The 20,507-nt window shown below is 44.3% G+C and overlaps 1 protein-coding gene across 5 annotated transcripts in view; it reads left to right on the top strand.

Annotated features, from left to right (window-relative positions):
* Positions 1 to 12,898: 12,898 nt before the first annotated feature.
* LOC148511388 (uncharacterized) overlaps positions 12,899 to 20,507 on the top strand; it is an 85,959-nt gene continuing 78,350 nt past the window's right edge. The window contains exons 1-2 of one of the 5 annotated variants that reach the window (XM_088442315.1): positions 12,899 to 13,028; positions 13,775 to 13,854. In XM_088442315.1, coding sequence (XP_088298441.1) covers positions 13,795 to 13,854 — 60 coding nt within the window. In that variant the 5' untranslated portion in view covers positions 12,899 to 13,028; positions 13,775 to 13,794. The other 4 variants (XM_088442314.1, XM_088442317.1, XM_088442316.1 and 1 more) reach the window with 4 other exon arrangements.

The following is a 20,507-nucleotide window of genomic DNA, read 5'->3' on the forward strand; positions in this document are numbered from 1 at the left end:
ATAGTCACTGGACTTGGAAAGGAACTGTAAAGAAACTGTAGACTTGGAACTGAATGAACTTGAAGAATAGAATTTGACTCCGGACTGGAGTAACGTGAAATGAACTTGTAAAACTTGCAATTTGACTCCGGACTGGTAGCACTGGTAACACACAGGAAACTCATGAACATAGGTATTAAGGGCCTCATTCAGAGGCGGTCGGAGGATGCAAGCGGTCGCTCAGAAACTGGGCGGCCGCTTGCATCCTGACCGCTCGCCTCTGTTTCGGTCGTTAGAGCTGTGAGTGTAAACCCACAGCCAAACGACCGCTCGGGTGATGGTCGTGATGGTCAGAGACCATCGCGACCATCGGGGCTTACGACGAGACCCTAGGGTAGGGTCTCACTTGTCGTAAGCCCCGGAGAGCTTCTGGCTGTCAAAGCCGGAAGCTCTCCACTGACATCACTTGTGATGTCAGTGGGGCCTCCCCCAAATGGTAGACGTTCCCATGGGAATGCCTCCGTTTGGGCTGCCAGCCCTCCGGCCCGCCTTCCAAACGATGTTGATTGACAGCTCGCCCCCTTTGGAAAGAGACCTGCTACGACCAGCGCTGTCGGTCTTAGCGGGTCTCACGCATGCGCATGAAGGAGCCGGCTCCCTCATGCGCATGCGCACTGGCCAAACATCGAGGCGGCCGTGCGGTCGTAGACAGTATGGCCGCCTCTGAATAAGGTCCTAAGTGAGAATCAGCCTAGCTATGCTAGGAAGCATATGTTCCTGAGCTCCCGGTATGAAACCTAAGTCATGCAGCAGCAATGGACATTCTTGCACTGGCAACCTGTTACAGGAAGGTCTTTTATACCATCAGGCTGAAGCGGATTGACTGAAGCAACTTCAGATGGTTGCTAACTGGATGCACGAGTATCACCTGACCTGGCCCAAGATGGCCGCGCCCATGTTCCAGAAAACTTGCATATTGGTGCGACGTGCACGCATGGATCTGCAGCAGAGGGACACAGGCAACAGCGGGGATGCTGCAGACGATCCTCAGATTGAGGCCCCGCATGGGAGATCACCGCAACAGGCCGACGGCTCAGCGGGTAGCGATGGCACAGCCGCATGGAAAGATGTAGGGCTCTGAGACGGAAGTCTCTAGCACGGTTTGTGACAGTACCCCCTTTTTAAAAGTGGACTCTGGACATTTTCTTGGTTTGTGAGGAATGGAAGATTTTAATGAGATGAGGAGCATGAACATTGGCGGCGAAGATCCAAGTCCTCTCTTCTGGGCCATAGCCCTTCCAATCGATGAGATATTGGAGTCGTCCATAACGACAGCGGGAATCCAGAATCTTTTAGACTTCGAATTCTTGTCCACGTTGAGTATGGACACGGGGGGGTAAATTTACGAAGATGGGAGTTCTATTTAAGAAGTGATGTTCCCCATAGCAACCAGATTCTACTTCTCATGTATCTAGTACCTTTTAGGAAGATACCTGGAATCTGATTGGTTGCTATGGGTAACATCACTTCGTAATAGAACTCCCATCTTAGTAAATTTACCCCTAGGAGACTTAGGGAGAACTCTCTGAAATCTGGGCCTGATTCAGACCCGGTCGCAAGCGCGGTGCGCTCGCAACTGGGTCGATGGTGGGCCAGAGCGCATGCGCACGTCGGAGCCGGATCCGTCGTGCGCATGCGCGAGACCCAGATAGGACGGGCACTCCGTCGCTCCGGGTCTCGCAACAAAGGGGACGTGCTGTCGATGTTGAGTGACAGCACGCCCCCTTTGGTGGGCGGGCTGTGGGAGTGGCTGCCAAAAACGAAGGCGTTTGGGGGACCGGCCCCGAGTCAGAGCGAGCGCTCTGTCAGAGTGACTGGCTCTGAATCAGGGCCTCTGGTCAAGATTAACGGCTTCTAAAGTGACACATGGAAGAATTAGGAATTCGCAAAGCAGAAGGTAATTTCACGTTCTACAGGAAACGGGCCAATAAATCGCAGAGCAGACTTTGTGGATGGAATCCGAAGTCTGTGGTTTCGAGTAGATAACCATACTCGGTCACCAGGCTGGAACTTTGGAGTGGCCCGTTTCTTTCGATCTGCAAAATTTCTTGTAGCGTACAGAAGCCTTTAGCAGCGAATAATGCACCTTACTCAAGATAGCTGCAGCTGGTACATCAATATTCGGTAGCAAAGGGAAACCAGGCAAACGAGGATGACGACCGTACACAGTATAGAATGGGGTATTCTCAGTTGAAGAGTGGTAACGGTCATTGTGGGAAAACTTAGCCCATGGCAGAAGCTCCAGCCAATTGTCTTGAGAAGATGAGATGAAGATGAGTGAAGGAACTGTTCAAGATCTTGGTTCACCCTCTCCGTTTGCCCATTAGTCTGAGGATGATCGGCTGTGGAGTACTTGCGCTTCACTTGAAGGGCTGCACATAAGGATCTCCAGAACTTGGCCAGAAACTGAACTCCTCTGTCTGTCTGAGATAATTTCTTGGGGAAGGCCGTGTAAACGGAAAATCTCTTTAATAAAGAGTTGGGATGCAGATGGCAGACCTGCTAGGGGAACGAAGTGAGCCATTTTAGAGAACCTGTCAACGATGACCTATATGGTATTGTGACCCCGAGATGGAGGCAATTCCGTGATGAAGTCCAAAGATAAATGGGACCAGGGCTGTTGAGGAACAGTCAAAGGATGCAGCAGACCAGGAGACGTTAGTCTGGAAATCTTGTGTTGGGCACATTTAATACAGGAAGCAACGAAGTCTTGTATGTCTGCTTTTAGGTTAGGCCACCAATAGGCCCGCTGAATAAACTTGACAGTCTTCTCCACACCAGTGTGTCCAGAAAATCAAGAAGCATGTGCCCAATAGAGTAATTTCTTACGTTGATCTGGTGCAACAAAAGGTTTTCCCTTAGGAGGGTCAGTAGTGAGCTTAGTAGAAGCAAATGACGTAGGTTCTAGAATTGGAGGAGAGAGTTCTTGGATTTGATCTTGTTCTGAGTTCAAAGAGCAAGATAAGGCATCAGCCTTACTATTCTGAGGACCAGGACGATAGGAAAGTTTAAAATCAAAGCGAGAGAAAAAAAACAGGGCCTGTCTGGAATTCAAACAGCGAGCGGTTTGCAAATAGAGCAGATTCTTATGAACAGTGAAGATCGAAATGGGGTACTGAGCCCCTTCCAGTAGATAAGGCCACTCTTCTAGGGCTAGTTTGATCACGAGAAGCTCTTGGTCTCCGATGGAGTAATTTCTCTCTGCAGGTAGGAATCTCTGGGAGGAGAAACAACAGGGGTGTAACTTCCCATCGTCGAATGATTGGGAAAGAACAGCTCCTACCCCCTCCGTAGAGGCATCTCCTTCCAGAATGAAGGGGCGAGTCAAATCAGGTCGTATCAACATGGGTGCCTAGATGAAGGCTTGCATCAAATGATGGAACGCAGAGGTAGCTTCTGGAGACCATATACTGGGGTTCGCTCCTTTCCAGGTAAGAACTGTAATAGGAGCAACCAGGGAAGAGAACCCCTTGACAAACATGCGATAGTAGTTCGCAAAGACTAAGAATCGCTGAATGGACTTTAACGTGGTAGGCAATGACCAGTCAAGAATATCCTGTAATTTCTGTGGATCCATTTGAAGTCCGGTTCCAGAAATTATATATCCAAGGAATGGAATGGTCGGGGTCTTAAAACGTACACTTCTCTAGTTTGCAAAAAAGTTAATTTCTTCTTAACCGAAGGACTTCTTTAACTTGACAGTGATGTGACTGGAGATCTTGAGAGAAGATTAAAATGTCGTCTAGGTAGACTACGACTGACTTGTAGAGAAGGTCTCTGAAACTCTCATTAACATAGTGCTGGAAGACCGCCGGGGCATTGCTGAGGCCGAAGGGCATAACCAGATATTCATAGTGCCCGTCCCTGGTGTTGAAGGCAGTCTTCCATTCATCTCCATCACATATGCCACCCTTAGATCGAGCTTGGTAAAGATGGAGGTACCTTTCACTCTGTCAAACAGCTCAGTTATGAGCGGAAGTGGATACAGATTCTTGACGGCGATATCGATGCAGGGCGAAGTCCACAGTCTTTTTTCTTTACAAAAAAGAACCCCGCTCCGGCTGGCAAGGTGGAAGGACGGATAAACCCTTTCTCCAGGTTTTCTTTGATATACTCAGACATGGCTTGAGTCTCCGGCAATGAAAGAGGCTAGGTTCGTCCACGAGGTGGAGTTTTCCCTGGAACGAGGTCGAGGGGGCAATCCCATTCACGATGAGGAGGAAAAGTGTTGGCTCCCTGCTTACTAAATACATCACAAAAGTCTTTGAAACTTCAGGGAGGCCTTCTAAGGGTTTCACAAGAGAATTTCGTACAGGAACCACTTGCTGAGGACAATTCTGGAAGCAAAATGGACTCCAAGCGGTGATCTGCAAGGAAGCCCAATCAATATGGGGGCTTATGTCTTTGAAGCCACGGGAGGCTCAGGATTAATTCGTGAAAGGCTTTAGGAATCACAAGGTAAGACAAACTTTCTACATGGAGCACCCCAACTTTGAGCTTCAAAGGTTGGGTGCGATGCATAATTTTCCCACCGGCGATTTGACTGCCATCTATAGCCATTAAGGACACTGGATGTGGCAGCCATTTGGTGAGTATGCGATGTCTGTGAACGAAGTCTGCAGTGAGAAAATTCCCGGCAGCTCCTGAGTCGAGCAGGGCAGGAACACTTAGATAGACTTGGTGCACCTCTAACAAGGCAATGAGGGTAGGATCAGTTTTCTTATGTGATTCCATGGATACTCCTAACTTAACCCCTCTATCATAAGTTAGGCGGGGGCGTTTCCTGGACAGGAAGGACAAGACTTGAGATGATGCTGCGGAGAAGCGCAGTACAGACAGATTTCCTAGACGTCTTCTCTGACGTTCTTCAGTAGTCAGCAAGGAGCGATTCACTTGCATGAGTTCATCAGGAGGAGGAGAAGAAGTAGTAACACGTGGAACAGAACGACCCTTGGCTCGGTCGAACCAACTTTTCTCTATAACTCAATCCCTATGTCGCAAGTCGACTTTATAACATAGGGAAATCAGACCGTCCAATGAATAGGGCAACTCTCGGGAAGCTAGATCATCTTTGATTCTCTCAGATAATCCATTCCAAAAAGCTGCTGTTAATGCATCTTCATTCCAGCTTAGTTCTGAGGCCAGAGTACGGAACAAAATCACATATTGGCTGACAGTCTTACTGCCTTGACGAAGCCGTAAAACATCATTGGAGGCAGAGGTCGTTCTTTTTCGAAAAGTTGATACGAACTCAGTGTAGTTGGAGAGAACTGGGTCAGCCTTCTCCCAGAGTGGAGAAACACAGTCCAGGGCTTGACCGGTTAATAACGATATTATGTATGTCACTCGAGTTCTGGCAGTGGGAAAGCTTGCTGCCTGCAATTCAAAGTGGATCTCGCACTGGTTCAAAAAACCTTGGCAAAACTTTGGATTCCCATCGAACCTGCTAGGAGGAGAAATCTGAACACGGGGTACTGGAGGAGAGACTAGTGATGCTGGGGCTGGTTCCAGAGAGAAGAGCCTGAAAATTGTCCAAAACGAGCAGAGACATCTTGTATGTATTGCTTCAACTGCACCTGAGCAGACTCCTGTCTTCCCAGACGACTCAACACATCCTGGGTGGAATGGGATCCAGGGCTCTGAGCACTAGACGGGTCCATGTGGCCAGTGCAAACTGTCACGGACTGGGGAACTTGGGATTGTGTACCCGAACTGGGTTGTAAGACAGAGACACCTGAACCAACAGGTAATTTGAAACTGGGTGGTTTAAATGTAGTTTCTGCCCGTACAGCAATAGAGGAGACTGCAATATAAGATGTTATAATATAGTCCTCTGTGCAGAGATAACGCAACTACTGAATAAACCTGTAAAAACAAAAGTCTCTGAATAGTCACTGGACTTGGAAAGGAACTGCAGAAAGAAACTGTAGACTTGGAACTTAATGAACTTGAAAAATAGAATTTGACTCCGGACTGGAGTAACGTTGAATGAACTTGTAGAACTTGGACTATATGACTCTGGACTGGAGTAACGTGGAATGAACTTTGAAGCACTTGGAATATGACTCCGGACTGGAGTAGCACTGTAAACACACAGGAAACTCAGGAACATAGGTATTAAGTGAGAATCAGCTTAGCTATACTAGGAAGCATAGGTTTCATACCGGGAGCTCAGGAACATAAGTCATGCAGCAGCAATGGACATTGTTGCACTGGCAACCAGCATGTGTTACAGGAATGTCTTTTATACCATCAGGCTGAAGCAATTTGAGATGGCTGCTGACTGGATGCACGAGTATCACCTGACCTGGTTCCAGAAAACCTGCATACTGGCACGCCACACGCGCATGGATCTGCAGCAGAGGGACACAGGCAACAGCGGGGATGCTGCAGACGATCCACAGGCGGAGGCCCCGCATCGGAGATCACCGGAACAAGAGGCCGTTGGCTCAGCGGGTAGCGATGGCACAGCCGCATGGGAAGATGTAGGGGTCTGAGACTGAGGTCTGTAGCACAGTTTGTGACATATTTGCTGTCACCTCATTCCAGGTTCCCTTATCGTGATACCCTCGAGTCTCCAAGTGCCATCTCCTTGTGCAACTGTGCGTCCGAACATCTTGCCTGTGTGCCATACAAGTGTCACCTCCTTGAGCAACAGTGCGCCTGAACATCTTGCCTGCGTGCAATTACAAGTGCCACCTCTTGGTGCAGCAGTGTGTCAAAGCACCTTGCCTGCATGCTGTAGAAAGGTCACTTGTAATTCCCAGTTCTGCATTATTTCCCTGTTGACTGGAACCGCTTTGGACTGGGTTTCCCCTCTGTGGGAACGAGCAGAACCACTAGTATCCATTTATGAAACTTTCATTACTATCTTCAAAAGAATTTTTGATGAGCCTGGCCGTACTTCCTCAGCTTCTTCTGACCTTCTTCGAGCCCATCAAGGAATCCGTACTGTAGGACAATATGTGGTTTAATTCCAAACCATTTCCTCTAAACAAAAGTGGAATGAGGAGGCCCTTAAGGCAACTTTTCTTCATGGGCTCTCCGAAAAGATGAACTAGCCTCTCCGGACTTCCCAGAGTCTTTCGCTGAGGTAGTCTCTCTATGAATTAAACTTGACCTACGGCACAGGGATCGTATGGCTACCAGGGGTCGAGGGGACAGTTTTCAAGATCGATCGTCTTTGCATGTTCATCCTTCTCCTCATACTACTAGTCAAGAGGAACCTATGCAGGTCAAAAGATCTCGCTTAACTACTGCTGAACGAACCCATCGGTTCCAAAACAAGCTCTGCCTCTATTGTGCAGCTCTGGATCATATCCTTAAAAATTGTCCTCTCCTTACAGGAAACTAAGACCTTAACTGGGGGCATCCAGTTAGGGGTATTGATCAAACCATCCCACGTAATGGATAGTCTATTATCAGTGTCTCTTTCCTACAAGGCGAAGACAAAGGATTTGAAGTTATTTATTCCGGAGCAGCTGGAAATTTTATTTCAGGAGTCCCTGGCCTATTCTCTAGGTATTCCAGTTAATCCGTTTCCCAGCAAGCTTGCACTCTCAGGAGTAGACGGCAGTGTCATTCTGGGAAATTCCATTTCGTCTATTACACATCCAGTGTCTCTTCAGGTTGGCTGCCTTCATCAAGAAAGTATAGAACTTAGTAATTGGCCTGCCCTGGCTTAAAAAACACAATTCTATGTTGAACTGGTCTACTATGCAAGTCCTCGCCTGTTTCCATCAATGTCTATCTCGAGTACTGCCTGTGGGTACCCATCAACTTCCTCAGAAACTTTCTCCAGTCCATAATCAGTTGAAAGTTCTCTCTGATCCTCATTTGCCGGAAGCACACCAGGACTTTGCTGATGTTTTTAATGAACAAGCTGCGGATAAACTGCCTCCCCATTGCTCTTCAGATTGCGGCATTGACCTCATTCCAGGAAAGATGCCTCCTCGAGGTTGTATCTACCCCCTTTCTGTGCCAGAGACGGCAGCCATGTCGGAGTACATTAAGGAAAATCTCTCCAAGGGATCCATCAGACCATCATCTTCTCTGGCAGGAGCCATTTTTTTCTTTGTTGAAAAGAAGGATGGCGGACTCAGACCCTGCATAGATTACAGAGGACTCAATGCTATTACCATTAAGAACCGGTATCCATTACCCCTCATCTCTAAACTTTTTGATAAAGTTCGTGGAGCCTGCATTTTCACTGAGTTGTATCTTAGTGGGGCTTATAATTTGATCCGCATTAAATCCGGAGATGAATGGAAAACCGCGTTCAATACGCGTGATGGCCATTTTGAATATTTGGTGATGCCATTTGGCTTATGTAATGCACCAGCAGTCTTTCAGGGATATGTCAATGACATTTTTAGAGACGTCCTCTACAAATTCGTGGTAGTCTATCTTGATGACATATTAATTTTTTCTAAGGACTTAGTGTCACCGACGTCACATCAGAGAAGCTCTGTCTCGCCTTTGCGACCACAGTCTTTATGGGAAAATTTCCAACTGTCGATTCAAGCAGTCATCTATGCCATTCCTTGGGCATATCATTTCTGGGAGTTCCTTACAAATTGACCCGGACAAGCTAAAAACTCCTTGTGCAGCTGTACTTCTTCCTGTATATCTTTTGGGCCATCGTTGTATTATCTCTATTCCCGTGGGTATCGGATACCTGACCAAAGGGCCGCAACCTGCCTCCTGGGTGCAGCTTAAAACCATATCCCGCTTGGAGGAGGTCACTGGTGAACACCTCCCAGCAAGTTAGACTCTGCGCCTTTGGTCAGGTCTCGCCAACATCCGATATTTGTGGATGAGGAGATTGTATATACAGGCCCCACGCTTCCGATTTTTCCCTCAACCCGGGAACTCAGCTTTCACCCCCTCAGTAGGGGGATTTCCTGGTCAAACATGACAAGTGGCTTGTCGTACCTCGGCCCTCAAGGTCTCACTGTGTTCCTGTTGCACCTCGGCCCTCAAGGCTGCACTGTTGTTCTTGTCGTACCTCAGCCCTCAAGGCCGCACCATGTTGTTCTTGTCGCACTTCTGGCCCACACCTTGAACCTAGTCTGTTACTTCAGCCAGTGGCCCAGCGACATCATAGTGCATTCCCTGTCTGCCCTGTCATAGCCTGTAACATGGCCCTGCTGCATCAGTCATCTTGCCTGTCTAATCCTTGTCTGTAAAACCTTCAGTATCACAGTCCAGGTCACTCCTGCTCCGCAGCTTGTATTCATTATCTAGTCGGTTCTTGCCAGACGACCTAGCTGCACTATAGTCCGAAGACATACCTGGGACCTTCATCATCTGCCGCTGCTTTTGGACCTTGTCCTTTACATCTGTACAAGTCATCATCTGTCTGCGGCCTCACTCCAGCTAGATTCAGTAGTGGAAAGACTGCCACCCCTTAGCTCTGCTTTGTCGTCAGTCAGCAGTCATGTGGTCTCTCATCGATTGTGTAAGCCTCTACTGCTGGAAATTTAAATCCAGACGGCCACCTAAGTCCCGGTGTCAGTATAAATCACTAAGGGAACAACGGGTGGCTGTTATTGGTGGAAGATCCTCTCCTTGGCTCTAGAGGTCTTACATAACCATGTGAGAACCGTAACAGTTGTGTAACTTTATGGTAAGAAACAGACAAAATACACATAGAAAACTGTTAATTTAAATAAAAATACAATCTTTATTATGATTCATATAGAAGATGAGAGTACATGGTGTTATTTTACACAACACAAAGTAAATTATTGTATTGAATTGAACATGATATTGAACTTAAAGATAATGAAGTAAACCCTTTTATAGGCAAAAACAGTGCACATAAAGGGCTCTATTTATTAACATTATTTTTACAAAAACAAAGTTAGAAAGGGTGTTTTCACCTAAATTTACTAAAGGGCAATTGGAGTAGAACTAGTAAAATTCTACTCCAATCCCTAATTATCATATATTTTCAGTAAGCAGAACGCATTTCCCATAATTGTAATGGGAAATGTGATCTACCTGAGATTTACTAAAAATAAAATGTGAAAAAATACCAGGGTAAGCCCTGTGATAATAACACCACCTGGAGATGACGTTATCCAGGGTCTCCCCCAGTTCCCCAACTCCTTCTCTGCTTTAACAGGCAGAGCAAATCTGGGAGCCGGGGTCCAGTGATCAGCTGCATGGTCTAAACAGACCACAAGCTGATCACTGCTATATATAAAAAAAAAAAAAACCTTACCCGAGTCCAGGGCCGGAAATCAGTGCTCCAGTGATGTCCTCCTAGGCTCCGGTCAGCTTGTCTCCCGGCTCCTGCACCGTGACCCTGGTCAGCTGCTGCATAGAACAGCTGACCGGGTCACAGTACAGGATGGGAGACCAGCTGACCAGAGCCCCAAAGGGAGGACATTAGCGGAGCAGCGATGACCGGAAATAAGTGAAATTAAGGGGGGGTCGCAAGGGGTGATCACCACTTAATTCACATAGAATATTTTTTCACTTCTCTAATCGTTTGTATATTATTTATGTCATTTTAATTCTTTTACATTTCATTAACACTTATTGATTTATCTTTACACATCTTTCCTTTACACTTCACTATCACCTTTATTCCCCTTTTCGTGTGATGCCCTGGGGATGGTCCTTGCTGGAATTTTTTGGGGTGCCTTGCTTCTCGGACGTGAACCCCTTAATGTTAAGGACGCTGGTATAGAGAAGCCTTGACGTTGGCCCAGCGCTTATTCATATATTTGCAAATGTATGTAACCAATACCTCTGAATTTCTATAAAAATGTAGGATTCAAGTATTTTTGATTTAGCTGTAGTGTGCTGGAGGGCAAATTCCTTTTTTCAGCTGCTGCATAGAACAGCTGACTGGGTCACAGTACAGGATGGGAGACCAGCGGACCAGAGCCCCGAAGGGAGGACATTAGCGGAGCAGCGATGACCGGAGGTAAGTGAAATTAAGGGGGGGTTGCAAGGGGTGATCGCCCCTGGATGGGTGTAGCAGCGGCACCTTGTCACTGTATTTTTTCCGAAAAATACAGTGATAAGGCTGCAGAGGGGATTCGCAGGGACAGAGCTTTATCGCAAGCTCTGTCTCTGCAAGGGATTTTTAATAAATCCCTGTGATACTGCGAATTCAGTCGAAAATATCACACGACAATCTGCATTCTAAATGCAGATTGTAGTAAATAGAGCCCAAACCATACTTTCCTACTTTAGAAAAAGCATTTCATGGAGATTGTAACAGCAATACCTATGAGCACGGCGGTAAAATGGGGGTGTACTGCTACATCTGAGAGGCGTGTCATAAAATTTACTTACATCCACATGTAAATGAGCCCCAAAGCAGGTAGTAAGATCTACTTGTTGATTATTATTATTATTATTACCAGTTATTTATATAGCGCACACATATTCCGCAGCGCTTTACAGAGAATATTTGGCCATTCACATCAGTCCCTGCCCCAGTGGAGCTTACACTCTATATTCCCTACCACATGTGCACACACTTACACACTATGGGTAATTTCGTTAGGAGCCAATTAACCTACCAGTATATTTTTGGAGTGTGGGAGGAAACCGGAGTACCCGGGGGAAACCCACGCAAGCACAGGGAGAATATACAAACTCCACACAGTTAGGGCCGTAGTGGGTATCGAACCAACGACCTCAGTGCTGTGAGGCAGTAATGCTACCATTACACCGTCTGTGCTGCCCAATGAATGATGAAAACACACTGATACATTTCAGAATATGCAAGTAGCCATAGGGATAGCTTTATAATTGGGGGTGAAGTGTCAGAGCCGTAACTAGACTTTTTGGTGCCCTGTGCCAGAAAGAGCATTGGCGCCCCCCCTCATTTTTCAAAGGGACATAATGCCCCCAAAAAAGGGAAATGGCCTCATGGAGAAGGACCAGAGAAGAGACAGAGGAGGCCAGGAGACGCTGGGGATGAAATAAAAGGAAGCTGCAAGTGAGAATGATAATGAACAGAAATTTGACAGGCCCAAACAGCACCCCCTGACCTGTGGTGCCCTGTGCGATGGCACCGGCCGCACTACCCTAGCTACGGCGCTGTGAAGTGCAATCGGGCAGATTACTAGACTCTTCAGAGAGACAGTGGAGATTGCAGCTATGTCAGGGAATCTCCCTGACAATGAGGGAGAGTTGGCAAGTATGGACTCCAAACTATTTTATATAGTCAGCTGTTTATGAAGAGATACATAACATTATTGTGGTAGAAGTGTCAGTAAAGATAAAATACATATAATCAAATAGGAAAGGAGCCCAACCTGAAACTACATAACATCTGTACTTTATAGAGCAGAAACCACCCCCATCTCCTGGCAGCACCCTGTACATAGTATCTGCTGAGGGGCCGTGTTGCACTATAAAATGCATAGTATATACATGAACATAATAACACACATAAATAACAGTATCTCACCCTCCTGTCTGACAACACCATCACTCTTTCCAAATGGAAATGGATAGATCCCCTTCAGTATTTGTACCCTGACGCCATCAGTTACTATCCACGTGGACACAGAGTGGGATAGTAACTGTAGCGACCAAAAACGATCACAGAAGGGTACAAATTTATACTATTGGTGCTCGGTTAGTACAGTGAAGACAAAATAACGGAGCTGTCAGGGCATAGACCGCACTTCCGCCCTCACTCTACGTCACGTCCGGTACATATACTGAAGATGATCTATTCTATACACAACCGTTTCTATACTAACCGTGACCCCCGTGAAGTTCCTGTTGCGCCGGAAGTGCACGCCCTACTCAAAACTAGAGGGAGATTTGTACATGATTGTGTGGTGCTGCCTCTAGTGTCGCGTAATCTGGTGGCCATTTTCTCGGAGGCCAAATTTATTTTCAACACACTTAAATGGCCTACTCATAATGGCTGCGGAAGGCAGAATGCTCTTTTTTTAACTAATATGTTCGCTCTAGTGTTTGGAAGAGGGTCTGCTGGGGAAACGGGATCTGTAAGTCTGCTCTGCATATTACATATTGGTCTCAGTGCTTTGTTTGCTGGCGTTTCTCCGTGTAGGTGAGAGCAAGGCATGTTAGGCGTCAGTGATTACAGGGCTGTTATCATTTATTCTGTGTCTGTTGTGTAATCCATTGGAAACAGAGTGGTGTGGTGATGTCAGATCATTCTGTCTTTAGTAAATGTCTATGTATGTCAGCAATCTGTTACAATGTACCCAATTTGTTCATTGCAAGTAAAAGTGGCTGACACTGCCAGATCTGCAAGTTAATAAAAACATATTATGTTTAATTGTGATTAAGTGATAACAACTAAACAATATATCCAGAAATGCATTCCAGAAGAACGAATAGTTAGCCAGCCTGTGTGTGCCACCATGTAGTTATACTGATGTGTAGCACATCATGGTTATACCAGGATTCGTGCCAGCTTTGTTACATGTGAAATAATGTAGTATATTACAATTATTAGTGATATGTAATAGCTGAAGTTAATGATAGTGAATATGAAGATAAAACAGTTGCTCTGCATCTGCACAGAGTCACTAAGAGTGAATATGGTATAACAGTCATGTTATTCTGCAAATAGAAGGCGTTATAATGTCTGGAAGCTATGTAGGTAATGTAATTTATGTGTATTTCCTGAGACCTAGGAACTTTTTTCTGTCAATATTACAATATCAAGTATCTTAATGGCTTCCCATTTATTATATATAAACTATGTTTATTTTTCCAAACATAGGTTGCTTACTGAAAAGGAACATGTATCGGCAGAATAAGCCATATCGAAAAGTGTATTCATATCCTCATCATGGAAGATATGTAAGTGTTCTTGCACGTTGTCTTAACAAACACCGCATTATAAACATTTATTATTGCTTTATGGAGCATACACACGGTCAGATTTGTCAGACTTGTCAGGTTTGTCAGATGAACGACTGAACGATTTTACCAAAGTTTTGAACGATTTTTGACTGCATTAAAATGAATGGAATCGTCCAAGTCTGACTGCAAACCCATCAGATGTCAGATATCGTTATCTGACAAACGGGAACGCGCATCGTTGATCGTCCATCGTTCAGGCATGTCAGATATGAACGATTTTCCTTCAGATATGAACGACTGAACGATTTTTAAATCGTTATCGTTCATATCTGAAGGAAAAATCTGATCGTGTGTATGCACCATTACTCACATTAGAATATATTTTTGGGTAAATGGTTATGCTTTAAAAACCCCTGCCAAGGAAAAATTTTTTTTAGAAATCAAATTATCCCCACCACTCTTGGGCCCGTATTCAATTAGAAGCGAAAAGTCCGTTGCCGGACTTTACGCCGTCATCGCGGGTTTCAGATGCAAAAATCATGTGCGTCCTTGCGTGTCCCTGTTTTCAATTCCAAATCAGCGAAAACGGGACGCGGCGAAACTGAAACAGGCGAAAAGTCCTGTAGTTTTTGGGGAAATCAGCCTGACACCCCCCAAAAGATACTCTGACATGGGGTTTACTATGGGTACCCCCGATTAGCCCTGCTGAAGATATTTGGGGTCTTTGAATGGTCTCAATAGGCGTTATTTAGCATCTGTCAGCAAGTGGTGAAGAATAGTATTTTGCAACTTTTTTTAGGGAAAATAAGTATTCCCATCAAATTTGGGGTACATGAAAATGGGTACATGCATATTTTAAAGTTGCTAAAGTCAAGCATTAAAAAGGGCAAAAAACGCACCTACAGCAATCACCTGCAATCAAAAATACACCTCCCCTTACTTCCAGAACCCCCCAAAGGCTATTTCGCTAGTTTTTTTTATTTGTGCCCCCACTTTTATTTTATTTTGGCCCTTTTTTCAAAGTGCTTTTTTGGGGAGTCCATTGTGGGTTTTATTTGCATTTTATGACTGTTAGCATCAGGGCGGGTGTCCAAAGGGTGCAGGATGGTTCCCGCAACGTTGCACCCCAAAACCCCAATTCTGCACTTAATTCCGCCGGGTGTTCATAGGCGAAACTTTTTCACCTATTACATTGCATTGTGTTATCGTGCTGGCGAAAAGACTCTGAAATTGAATACGGGGATAAATAAAATCGGCGAAAATGACGTCATCGGTGAAAAAGTTTTTCCGAAAAGTCTTTCCGCTTCTAATTGAATACGGCCCATAATCTGGCAGAACAGTGTAGGTTCTCAAGAAAGTCAGCACTGTCCCGGCAGGTAACTGCCATTATACCAGGTCTCAACACCCTGGAGAAACTTAAATAGGCCTACCACTCAAAACAAATGTGTGAGTAAAACTGATTTGACAGTCTTTCCGTCCAATCAGTTTTATTAAAAACGGGTACTGAGTGTTGTAGTGTTTCAAACTTCCATCACTTGGAGAAAGTTGTGTAAGATGCGTGAGTTTCTGACAGACTGGAAAGTTCCCAGACAGGGAACCCCACGGTTCTGCCACTTAGTGAAAGGGGGGTTCTCAAGCAGGTACGTGCGGTGAGGTCAGTGAATGGGGAGGCACTGGCTAGTATCAGAATACCCGTAGCACAGATCCCTCAAACATATCTCCCATTAGCACAGAAGACCATTCCCCCCCCCCCCCCCCCCCCCAAGCATGAAAGATTTCCCACACACAGATCTCCCCCTAGCGGCAGACCCTCCTCGCCTTTTTCTCCTTTTGTGTGTTTCCTCTGTCTGCATATTCCATTTTCCGTCCCTCCTCAGTGCTGCTGCAGCTGAGCTCCGATTCCTAAGTGCTTCCTGGACTGGTCACCTGATAGTCAGAGGTGTCCATCAGAACTCAAGGCACGCACCCTCACAGTGAAGCGTGCCTCTATTAGATCTTTTTCTGTGTGTTTTATTGGCTGGTTCGTGGCCCAGCCCCCTGCTCCAGGCAGTGTCTGAGCTATCAGAGGTGAGGCTGAGCTCTTTTGCCTATAAAAACAATCAGATTAATACAAAGTAGATATTTATAAGTTATAAATATCTTCTTTGTATTATTCTAATCCTTTTTATAGTCAAAGTCTGCCTACCCTGACTGTATGTCTCTGTCTTTTAAGTACATCAAGAGTATTTCATAGGGCTGTTTTTATATAATCAGGAAAAGCCTCTGAAGCTTTAGTTAAATGCAGCAAAACAATGTTTCATGATAATGGAGTTCCCTATCACTACTTTTCATGGCCAGGACACTGGGAGTATGTCCGGGATAGCTGGTAACTCCATCTCCAAGTTAGTGATGTCCTCTCCTCAATATTATGGATGCGGGAACACACTTCACACTCAGATAAATATCCATGTAATATAATAAACCTAATAAAATGGCCTTTTCAAAAATGGAAAGGTAATATGAGGAAACTGGGTAAATACAAATGCTGAGATCAGAGCACTTCTGCAAAATAACTATCTTAAAACATGCTAGAGCTTGTGTCACTGTTTATTGTTGCACCAGTGGTCACCTCTAGGTATCCAATCTGACAAGGCAGCGGCCCTGCATCACAATCACTCCGCTTTTGGAAGGATCACAGATTTTTTATTTTTCTTCAACACACCTGTCACAGGGGGAGAAATGTAAAAATAACTCATCTGGCTGGTAAAACTCTCAAAATGACATCTAAATGCTTCAGAACTACTAAACTTTTGAGTGTGTGTGTGTGTGTATATATATATATATATGTGTGTATGTGTGTGTGTGTGTGTGTGTGTGTGTGTATATATATATAATATTAGGGATGTGCAGGCTCGGATTTACTCGGTTCTTATCGCCACTTTACCGCAAATTCGGATTTATTATATTGGCTATCCAAAACACATGATAGGCGATAGCCAATAAAATGCCGTTTTGAGATCCGAGTACATCCGAGCCTGCACATCCCATATAAATATATATATATATATATATATATATATATATATATATATATATATAGCAAAAGTTCGGCACTCAGGTAAAACTGCGAGTGACTGGGTGCCTTCCTAAACAATCAATACAAGTCACAATGTTTCTCCTATGTGAGGTGTGGAGACCCCCCCCAGGGGAAGAAGAAAACAGAGGAGGCACTCCCTTTGAAAGTAGAAAAGAAATGTATGCTTATATCATATTGAAATTCAGTACAGAGGCATGTCAACGTTTCAAGGTCCGCAGACCTTTTCGTCAGGACTGTACAACAGGTATCAAGCATAAAGTGACAAGTGCTTACCTTAAATACAAGGCTGTGTGTGTGAAAAGGTGCTGAAGGGATAGAGCGGCAAGTGCGGGCTTCCCCGCCACGAGATCCAGCCCGGCATCCGGCGGAAGCAGGGAACTCCAAAGGGGGTAACCTAGCAACACCGACGCTCGGCTGGTGACGTCATCGGGGAACCCGGCAGCCACGAGGTGTGATGAAGTGAAGAGACTCGGAATGTAATGTGTAGTGAAACAGCCACTGTGCGCGGCTGTGAAAAGAAGGGTGAAGCCAATTTACATATTAGAGTAGCATATTAAAAGAAAAAGAACAGTGCACATCCTATGAATAGTAAGGGAAGCTACTGTGCAATGGTATGTGAGACTAGTCACAGAGTCATTAAAACAAAGAGAGACAGGAATTAAATGATAATGAATAAAATGGAGAAAGATAAATATAACACATCTGTATAATGGCCAAATGCACGAAATAAACACAAAAGGTCTAGCAAGACTCGAGGATATCAACAATCACTGGTTATTGTATTACAGCATATAAGAGATGAAACGAGTGTAGTAGAAAGTGAAAAGTGAAGTGAGCTGCATAAAGCTGGTTAAAAACAGACCTCACACTAGGGAGGGGAAAAAAGGGACAGATAAAGTGTAAGTGAAAAAAAAGGAGAAAAAGGTTAAGAGAAAGAAGAAGAAAAAAAGTTGATAAATAAAAAGATAATTGATAAAAGGAATAGAAGGAAAAAAAAAGGGGGAAAGAAAAGAACGAAAAAGAAAAGAAAGAAAACAAAAAAGGAGAAAAAGGGGGAGAGAGTCTCCAAGCAAAGAAGGAGGAAAGAAGGAAAAATGGAGAGAATGTATCAGGAAAAATAAATCTAGAACACAACAAAAAAGAAAAAGCACGAACAAAAGGCGAAATATAGGAAGGAAGAGAGTAAGAAAAAGATGTAAGAGGATATAATGGACAAAAAAGTGGTTAAAGTTAATACTGATGAAAAAAAAATTTTACATAAAAAGTTCCAAGAAAATTTCTCATTTAAGCCCCACGGGGCAATGGTGTCCAATCGATATATCCATCTTGCTTCTAATTGGCTTAGACGTTTCGCGCGGTCACCACCGCGGATATCCTTTGGGATGTGATCGATAATCTTGTACCTCAGACAGGATAGCTGATGTCTAGCTTGTTTTAAATGCCTGGCAACGAGTTCTTCCATCTCTTTGCCCGAAAGGGCCGCTCTAATGGCCGACCTGTGTAGGGCCATGCGTTCTCGGAACATGCGTGTAGTTTGGCCTACATAAAACAGACCGCATGGGCACATGATGATATAGATAATAAATTGAGACATGCAAGACAGCACATGACAAATAAGAAATGTATGGCCCGTATGTGGATGTTTGAAATAATGGCCACTCTCCATATAGTTGCAAGTGGTACATGATGTGCATTTATAGCAGCCAGGTCTTTTCTTTTGTGTTAAAAAAGAAGTACTGGAAGGGAGACTAGAGATGTTCGTTTTTACTAAGATGTCTCTCAAATTCTTACCTCTGCGATACGCAGGCATCAGTCTCTTGTTTCTAAAGATAGGCAAGTCCTTATCACCTGCTACAATAGGCCACAAGCCCTTAGCGGCCCTCGGTAATACTGGGCATGCTAGGTTGTATTCAGTAATGAGGGGAATTTTCTGTTCTTGAGATGAGGTCCGTTTTGTTGGTGAGAGAAGCTGTTCTCGTGGAATACAATGTACTTCTTTTTTAATTTTCTTTAAATCAGAGGATGAATAACCTCTTTGTAGGAATTTAGCAGTCATAGAATTTAAAGTATGTTCTAATGCATTGGGGTCGCTAGTAATGCGTGCCGCCCTCAGCATCCGGGATTTAGGAAGTGACTTCTTAAGGGCTGGTGGGTGGCAACTGCTGTGGTGTAGGAGAGTGTTGCGGTCTGTAGATTTGTTGTACAAAGAAGTTTGAATTTTGCCTTGTTGAAGTTGAATGGTGACATCTAAAAAATTTATTTGAGTGTCACTAATTTGACAAGTAAATTTAACTGGATTATCTTGTTGGTTAATGTTATCGATCACATTCAGCAACTCGTTGTGTGAGCCAGACTAAATCAGAAGCAGGTCGTCTATATATCTTGTATAGAAACAAATTTTTTTAGAGATGTCGTAATTATCAAAGAAAAAAAAGTTGTTCCTGTTCAAACATAAAAACGTTAGCGAAGGACGGAGCGACATTCAAACCCATAGCGCATCCAGTACACTGCAAATTTTTTTTTACCATTGTGGAGAAAATAGTTATGGGTTAGAGTGATCCTTAAAAGAGACAAAAAAAAAGTTCTAAATCCAAGGTGTCAAAATTCTTGCGGATCAAAAATGTTTTCATGGCATTGAGGCCTCCAATGTGTGGAATAACGGTGTAAAGGCATTTACATCCAGTGTGCACAATAAGCTTCCGATGGGGATATCTGGAAGCGCTTGTAGTTTCAGAAGTAATTGCGTGGTATCCTTCAGGAAGGTTTTTTCTTGCATGATCATTGTTTGAATAAGGAAGTCCAGAAATTGAGCCAATGGCTGCATGAGGGAGTCACGGGTGGAAATTTATTGGCCTCCCTGGTGGGTTATGCGCATCCTTATGAATTTTCGGTATGGTATAGGATGGGTACCCTAGGGTGTAATTGTATAAGGGATACCATAAGCTGGTGTGTGTCTCTTCTCAATACAGCGTTTGAAGAGGGTCTCATCACCAAGAAGCTTATGGTATCCCTTATACATCTTATTGTGCACACTGGATGTTAAAAGCCTTTACACCGTTATTCCACACATTGGAGGCCTCAATGCCATGAAAACATTTTTGATCCGCAAGAATTTTGACACCTTGGATTTACAACTTTTTTTTGCCTCTTTTAAGGATCACTCTAACCCATAACTATTTTCTCCACAACGGTAAATTTTTTTATTTTGCAGTGTACTGGATGCGCTATGGGTTCGAATGTCGCTCCGTCCTTCGCTAACGTTTTTATGTTTGAACAGGAACATCTTTTTTCTCTTTGATAATTACGACATCTCTAAAAAAAAATTTTTTCTATACACGATATATAGGCGACCTGCTTCTGATTTGGTCTGGCTCACACAACGAGTTGCTGAATGTGATCGATAACATTAACCAACAAGATAATCCAGTTAAATTTACTTGTCAAATTAGTGACACTCAAATAAATTTTTTAGATATCACCATTCAACTTCAACAAGGCAAAATTCAAACTTCTTTGTACAACAAATCTACAGACCGCAACACTCTCCTACACCACAGCAGTTGCCACCCACCAG

The sequence above is a fragment of the Taudactylus pleione genome, unplaced genomic scaffold (genome assembly GCF_031769625.1).
Source record: "Taudactylus pleione unplaced genomic scaffold, aTauple2 ptg000309l, whole genome shotgun sequence".
In the NCBI taxonomy this organism is placed as follows: Eukaryota; Metazoa; Chordata; class Amphibia; order Anura; family Myobatrachidae; genus Taudactylus; species Taudactylus pleione.